The sequence below is a fragment of the Mycteria americana genome, chromosome 1 (genome assembly GCF_035582795.1).
Source record: "Mycteria americana isolate JAX WOST 10 ecotype Jacksonville Zoo and Gardens chromosome 1, USCA_MyAme_1.0, whole genome shotgun sequence".
Lineage (NCBI taxonomy): Eukaryota > Metazoa > Chordata > Aves > Ciconiiformes > Ciconiidae > Mycteria > Mycteria americana.
Window position 1 is genome coordinate 1,571,290 of NC_134365.1, and position 7,953 is coordinate 1,579,242.

Below are 7,953 nucleotides of genomic sequence, written 5' to 3' on the forward strand. Positions count from 1 at the left end.
TTTTTTTTCCTCCTTATGACCTTTCTCTGGTACTTTTGGCTGTGGTAGACCCCTTTGTGCTTTGTTTCTCACCCGGCTCCCTCCGAGCGCGGAGGGCGGGACGGCGGCGGCAGCTCCCCTCAACCCCGGAAAAGCTTTTCCCGCCCTTTTCCTGAGGCGGCCGTTGCGACCGTCAGTGGCCGCCCCCGCCCCTCCCGGCTTTCCCGCCTTCCACTGCGCATGCGTGGGCTGGGGAGACGGGGGTGGGTGCCATGGCAACGCGACGCGGGAGGTAAATGAGGGGAGACCGCGCCTGGCAGCGGCGGCCGTGAGGGGAGGTTGGGACCGGGCCCGGGATCGGGCCCGCCGCAGGCAGAGCAGGGGCTCCGGCGAGCTGCGCTTAAGCGTTGCTTTTTTATTTCTGGAACGCTGTGTCTCTGCGGGACGGGCGCCTCTTACCCGGTGGGGGAAAGGCTGTGGAGAACTCGTTTTCTTTTCACGCGGGGGGTGTGGGGGAAGCTCTCCACAACTTCGTTTCTTCAGCCCGTGCTGTGGAGACAGGGAGGTAAGGTCCTGCCTGTGCTACAAGGGGTGTCCTGCAAGCAGGGATGGGGCTCGGTGGGTGAGGTGGGCCTGGAGCAGTCCGGCAGTGCTGCTGTGGGCTCAGGGCTCGGCAAGTGCCTTTTCCAGGTCGCTGGCACCAAGTTGAGGTTCAGGCTCTCCTTGTTTCCCTGTCTAGTCTTGCATCATTAGAGGAAAAATCTCAAAGGCTTTGCTGAAAAGCTCAGAGTCCTGGAATCTGGCAGTTACTAGATGACTTCACAGGTGATTCTCTGCAAAGAAATGCTTTTAGGTATGACACACCTCAACCTGTTTTTGCAAGGGCCTAATGTTAACTATTTTTTTTCTTTTTCCCCTTTAACTTTAAAGTTTAGGGGGGAATTATACTAGTGCTTTGCACAGCATGTAACCCACTGCGTGATTGTGTGTTGCAGGGTCCATCTTCAGGGCTTGATGTAGAGTCCCTCCGCTCAGTAAAAGGACATAGCCATGGTAATACAGGTTTGATTCTTCTGAAGAGTATCGATACCGCTTTTTTAAAGAAATGGAGTTAATAGCCAAAAGATGCCTTCCCAAGGCTGCAGGACATAAACTGGCCTGCCTGAATTCACTTTGTGTGCAAGTATGCACCTGATTCTGATTTTTAGCTTTTCTTGTTGTTCTTGGCTACAGGCTGTAAAATTTTGCACACATCCTATAAAGCCTCAAATCTTATTGCTCGTAGGTGAATGAAAATGCTGCACAAACATGGATTTCCCAGTACTTTTGAAGAGTGTTCAGATGTCACGCTGGGCTGTAGTTTAAAAACTCACAAGAGATCAGGGTAGGAAGTCTGATGCGTGCGAGTCCTGCCTCTACATGCCAAAAAAGAACTGCGCTCTGTTCAGCATCACGTGTCCTCTGGTTGCCTGATAAATCCATAAGAAATCCCGGGGTCGTCAGCTGGTGTGCCAAGCATTGGCTCTGGCACTGCCGTATGTGCACGTACACGCATAAGGTGTTACTTCTGACAGCATTTGCGATGCTGTGCTGTAGCTTGTTAGCTTCCCACGCTTCGGGAACCCCTGCTCTAGGTTGTGCTCGAATGTGTGAGCTGACTGCAGGCTGCAGCTTATCAATGCCACGTTTCATGAGAGACAGGAAACAGAAGACAAGACAGCTGCTGACAATGATTGAGAACATTTAAAGCCCAGAGGTCAGAGGTATCCACTGCAGATGGACAGCAGGAGCAGTGAGGCTGCTCTAGACAAAAGGCGTTCCCTGGTTCTCACTGCAGACTTATGGCAACAGTTTGCCCTTACCTGTTAAGCACCTTTTTTTATTTTGAAAGATCAGCTACAGGCCAAATTCTGACCAGGAACCTAACTGTGCTCACAAAATCCACCAGTGACCCTGCTGGGAGTGTGTAAACAGGGAGTGTGATTCAGGTGACTGGCTGAAAAATCTGACATAAGCATCTACTCTGTGAAGTGTGCACATTCCAGCACGTGAAGTATTGAATAAATTCTATCCAATTAATGTCTGCAAAGAAGGCTTGTCGCCTTCTCTAATATATGCCTGAGTTCAAGTAGTTTGCAGTCTGCATGACTGAAGGTTTAAGAAACAACCTGCCATCAGCTGCATTTTCTGTCTGGCTTTTTTCCTTCTGTGGATAGTGGTTCTGTGTGTTTTATATAGAACTCTTGAGTTTGGTTTTTTTTTTCTCCTTCCTTTACCCATACATATTCCTTCACATTGTGGTCTTGGCTGATTCTGAGGATTGTACCCCTGACTGTGTTCTCATACCTCAGAGCACAGATGCTTGTCTCTTTTGCACTTAACAGTACTGAGCTGTAAAGGGACTCTTTAGAATTGATACCATGAAAAATACGCTATGTATACTGCCTTCCCCTAGTTTATGCCCAACTGATAGTTACATGTGGCCTTTCTGGCTGTATCTGTGCTTATTCTTTCTAATGAAGTGCTTGGATCCATTTAATTACAGTGGGCAAAACTAGGCAAATAACAGAAATAGATGGGCAGATGCATAAAGTGACTCGGTGTGTAGTGAAAGTGCTCTTGACATCGGACCAGAGATCAGATGCTTTCAGTCACGATGTGTAAATACTCCTGTTCAGCCTTTTCTCTGGGACTAGCTGTTGCTCCATCCTCGACGTTCCTGCGACACTGCCCACCTTCTGGCTCTGTGTTGCCATCACCATTTTCCTGCCTACACAGCAGCAATGAGAGATCCGTCCGGGTCCCTGACCCGGTTTCTGTTGCTCACTACCTGGAGGCAGCGTCTTCCATGCAGACACGCTCCAGGCTTGTTGCGAGGAGTGGCCAGGATGGGTGAGAAAACAATCCAGGGAGTGACTCAGACTCTGGCAAATCCCTCTCAGAGGCAAGAGGCTGGGTGTCCAGGCACCAGCGCCAGTCAGCTGGAGTTAACAGTATTTTTTTGGCCTGCTCTAGGGCTTGGGTGAGTCTTGTCAACACCTCCTTCCTACACACAGAATGGCAGAGCTGCTGTTTAGATTTGTGTTGCTGCTAATGGTAGAAGAGCAACTCTATCACCGAGCCTTGAAAAGGCCACAGCTGTAGACGGAGACCTGCTTTTCTGGTTTATGATCCAGAATCACAAGCAGACACACAGTAGTGGATGAACACACAACATAGGCTTAGTTTACTTTAGGATTGTTATCGTAATGCATTAATTAAAAAATCAATTTAAAAGAATGTATGGTTTCCATTGTGCACAAACCTTTTTTAGCCAGAGAGAAGCACAGGGGAACACTAATTAGCTCTGATGACTTTAAAGATCCTTACAGCCTATAGAGCAAATATGCATTTGGTGGAAGTGTATTAATGCTTGTGAGCCCGTATATAAAATCACAACAAAGTACAGGAGTCTGTGATGAGGGGCTCTGAGCTAATACTGCGAGCCAGGACTAAGATGCAATGAAACAGCTGTTCTGGGATGTCTTGGGATCCTCTACCCAGAAGTGAGACCATGAAGACACAGGACTAACTGAGTGGTTTTGTGGTCATTTTCTCTCTGCAGGCAGTTAAAAGTAGCAAACCCAAGCGTGGCAAAGGCAAAAGATCCAAAAAGAAAGCAAAGAAGGTGGTGAAGGAAGTGGATATCCTCAGCCCAGCTGCCATGCTCAACGCTTACTACATCTGCCACAATGCCCCCGCCTGCTTGGAGTTCCGGGGCTTTCCCTGGCCTGGCTCCCCCAAAAAGAAGGGGAAGAAAGGAAAGTAACCAGGTGGCTGGAAAGCAAAGGACGCAGTGAAAACCAAGCTCCCCAGTGAAGAAGAGACTTTTTTGCAGATTAGACTTGTACTGACCTCTCCAGTGGTTAGCTCAAATATTTTGCCATAATCACTGCTGTGTCTGTACAAAGACACTCTTATTATAGCTCAAGCCTAGAGTGACAAATGGTAAGTGACACTGTGCCATTGTAATTTCAGCTGTGGCCCTTCGCCCTCCAGTTCTGTGTGGAATAAAGCATTGCATCTCAGCGGTCTGAAGGGTTTGTCGCGGGGTTTGCCTTACCCATACCACTGCCATTCTTTTACAGATGGGACATGTTCCCCAATAGCGTTGGTGTACCTCCAGCTGGTTTAACCAGCACTGGTGGAAACTTGAGCTCAGAAAGTGGATACCATGGTAAGGTTGACAGTGCTAAGTATGATTTCTATAACATCAGCTTATCTGTGTGAGACTCACCCAGTGCTCCTGCTCTGGGTCAACAGAGCCATGCGATGCCATCTGCACATCTGGGTGATTCACCTCCTTCTAAAGGAAATGGCTACATCTGATCAGATAAGCAGTACTTGAAGCTCCAGCGAATGTACCACCAGCTCTCCTTCGGCTGTAGTGAAAATCTGGAGATCTAGCTTAGCTGTTGCCAGTGATGCTGTGTTACACAGTTAGAGGTGACGATGACACCCCACCCCACCCCCAGGTCTCCCCTTAGAGTAATTGGTCTTAGTGCAAACATCCTGGCTAGAGACCACAAGCTTTGTGTTACGGTTCAGAGTTGTTTCGCCCCATTTCCGCTACATATGTTTAACGCAGCCCTTGGTAAATTGTGAAGCAGCACGTCAAGCAAAGCTGTACATCTCTCCCAGATTCTTACAACTGGCAGGATGCAGTAGAGTAACTGGGAGGGGTGAGGATGTGTCCTGAACTGATGCAGGCTGTGGAAAGATGGGAAGGAATACAAAAGGGCTGGAATCTTGGAGAAAGAGATGGGAAAAAGAGAATCTGCAATGGGCTAGAGCTACTACGTCCCAGTTCTCTAGGATACCCGAGGGACTGTGAGCATGCAAGACAGCTCTTGACACCAAGTGGCACTGTGACATGCACAGGAAGTATCACATCAGAATTTCAGTTCGTTTCTCAGGGCTGAACATCTGCAGTGCTGATCTGGCAGAGCAGTGAGCTGGCTCTCAAGGCCATTTCTGATTGACTTAACTGCAGGAGGAGGTGCAGCACCTTTCTGACTTCCAGGTAACTTTATGTTACGGATAACAGAACAGTCAATTATAACGTGATCGACCCAAACTGATAAAGGCCTGTAAAGCCTTATGCTGTTTCACCAGCTTAAAACGTTCCCTCTGTGAAAAGGTCTTGACTGGGTAAAATCATAGTTTTGTGGCACTGCTTGTAGGCTAACCACTGTTGTTATGTAGGCTACTGCACTACTCCACTGAATTTGTTTCATCTACATGTCAAAATCATGTTGGGTATCCTGTTACCTTGCTAATTAGTCTGCAGTTGGCATGTTCTGCTGAATCAGAGATGTGGTCTGCAGTACCAGTTTGTTCTATGTTGTGCATCAACGTGTCTTCCTCAGCATTTACTCATGTTCTTGCTTCCCCATCACCCACCAGGAAGTCTCCAGTCACAGCATATACTTGCAACTATTTCCTCCAAGTATCAGCGTTCTAAAGCAAGAGATCTCTTGCGACCTCTGTATTTAGCATCTCGAGCTAAACGTTTAAAAAAAAAAAACAAACACAACACCCTTTTTGTATGATATATTTACTACACAGAGCTTTAAGGGACAGATGTTTCCAAGCACTGAGGTAGGAACTGCTTAACATCATGGGGCAGCCCCCCACCATCACTGTCAGTTTGGGTCCCAGGGTCAGTTCACAGGAGAAGTTGAAGAGCAGCACAATTTGCCAAGAGGAAGAACCCATTTGAACAGCAATTGCACACAGAGCAGGTGTTTGGGGAACGAACTTCCTTCTGGGCAACTTATTCCCCAGCTACCTATTGCAGCATCGTGCACAGTTTCCTCTGAAGCAGCTGTTATCTGACCAGCGTGGGAGACAGCGTGCCACACGACAGGCAAGTGGTCTGATCCAATATGACAATTACAAGTAAGCAAAGCCATTTTTACATCTGTGATAGACTGGAGCTACAATGATTTAAAGACTCCAAAGCAAAGTTTTAGTATGCAAAAATTACTGGAACAAATAGTGAAATATCATTATATGTTTTCTCTTTAAAAAAAAAAAAAAAATCCAATTTCTGCACAATGCAATTGAGCACACCAGATGGTGACCAGCGAAGTGCAAAGGACAAAGACTCTGCTTTCTAGGGTATCTGAAAAGTTGCCATTCATTTCTTTGACAACAGATGAGAAAACCCTTCCAACCATCCCAAACTGAAAAATTAAACTTTTTTTTTCCTTTTTCCCTTTTACCTCTCTCACGCCTCGATCCATTTCAATTTTGCATGTAATTCAGGCTCCCTGGTGTTTAATAAAGACCAACAGACATCTCTAAAGAAAAGTTTGGACTTCAAATGGCTTGATTCTTCATTTGAATGTGTTGCTTCAGAGCGCCGCAGGCTGTGCTGCTGACTTCTAAGGGAGAGTCTTTGGCTCAAGTGGACATGACTTTACAGGGAGTCCACTGCTGCAGGATGACACTTGCAGATATTTCTGTTTTATCACAACCTGTAAGAGTTTGATTCTGTGACGGGCTTTTCTGCCTGCTGGGCTGCAGAACTTACAAGCTGAGTTTATGATGAATAAAGCCTGTTCTACTCAAATCTGCAAAGAATCTTTTGAGAGGAAACTGCAAGCTGGAGAGGCCCTTTTCTTTATGGGCACAGCGCAAGGGAACTTCGTGGCGTTATGTGCGTCATCTCTTGCAGGGAGTTACATTTTTCTAGTATTGGGGCTCCCTTCGTTTGGCTGTTACCAAGCAGTTGTGCACACTGTGCTGCTTTGGGTACGTGAGGTTAACATTTCCTGTAGAAAGTTGTGTACCGAAGCCCTGCTGTTAAAAATACACTGGATGTTGATGTGCATGTTTGTGGGTGGGGCACAGCCGTGGGGAGGGGAGAGTCATAGGACTATTATGTGATGCGAGTGATAGCTATATATATATAAAGTTTAAAAAAAGATATTATTCATCACATTTGGTATTAGAATATTTCAAGCTGTATGTGAGCAGCTTCCCTTCTTGACTCTTTCCTTCAGTCAGCGTTTCTATATTGCCTGGTATCTCCTAGCACATTATTTTCACATTAAGAAAAGCGTTGTGGATTTTTAGGATACATAAGAAAGGCTTAAGAAGTGGCATGTATCCTTTGGTCTCATTTCTCATTTTAAGAAATGCCCTGGCTGTTATTTCCCATCTTCAGGGGAGGACAGCTGAGGAGTCTTTTGCTCATAAATGGTATCTCCATAATGAAGAGGTTACTACGGTGAATTTTTAAAGAAAAACTTTCATCCCAAAGGCATCTTAGATGTTGTCACTAAATAGTGTCAGCAGAAGTAAATAAAATAAAGTTTTCAGTAGGATAACTCCGGTCTCATTTGCTCATTTTTCACTGTCTTGGTTCCCCACTGCCATTTCAGATGTCCTCCAGGAACAAAGAGAGTCCAATTTTACTGCCTTTTTTATAAGCCTCTGTCTTTCAAGCTTTCTGTTTATGATACAAAAAGGCACAAGTCATTTTTTTTTCTCTCTTTTGCTAGTAATTGTCGTACAAAAGACCAGAAGGAACAAAAGATTAGAACTTACAGAAATGGTTGCTCTCTGAGATGTGCTGTCTAGGTACCGTGACATCTGCAAGTATCGATGTCTTCCATTACAGATACTGGGATGGTTTTGTTACACCCTAGTGCATTATCCACTATATAATTACCCAGTTACTGGTAGTTTTCTGGAGGTATTCAGTGAATTCAGGAGTCCTGCTTCTTGCAGATGCTTTTGATGTCCCCTTAGAGGAAACTTACAGGGCCTTCCCACCCCGACAGCCTTAGACCATAGGTTAGTCATAAGAGAATCCTGGGGAGAAAATACCTTTTTCCTTGACTTTTTTGGTTTAGGCTGCACATAATTTTGTTAAAGGTAAGAAATATTTAGTCTGCAGTGTGCCTTCTAGGTTATTGCTATATG

The 7,953-nt window shown here is 45.9% G+C and overlaps 1 protein-coding gene across 4 annotated transcripts; it reads left to right on the top strand.

Moving 5' to 3' along the window:
- Nucleotides 1–206: 206 nt before the first annotated feature.
- Nucleotides 207–4,060, top strand: SMKR1 (small lysine rich protein 1). Of its 4 annotated transcripts, none has more exons than XM_075491500.1 (4): nucleotides 254–271; nucleotides 719–832; nucleotides 975–1,032; nucleotides 3,584–4,060. In XM_075491500.1, exons 3-4 carry the CDS (start codon nucleotides 1,030–1,032, stop codon nucleotides 3,785–3,787), a joined length of 207 nt encoding a protein of 68 aa, XP_075347615.1. In that variant the 5' UTR covers nucleotides 254–271; nucleotides 719–832; nucleotides 975–1,029; the 3' UTR covers nucleotides 3,788–4,060. The 4 variants fall into 4 exon arrangements, with proteins under 4 accessions (XP_075347613.1, XP_075347615.1, XP_075347614.1 ...); XM_075491502.1 differs by lacking the exon at nucleotides 254–271 and adding an exon at nucleotides 510–544; XM_075491498.1 differs by lacking the exon at nucleotides 975–1,032 and having other exon boundaries at nucleotides 207–271; nucleotides 719–804.
- The last annotated feature ends 3,893 nt before the right edge of the window (nucleotides 4,061–7,953 follow it).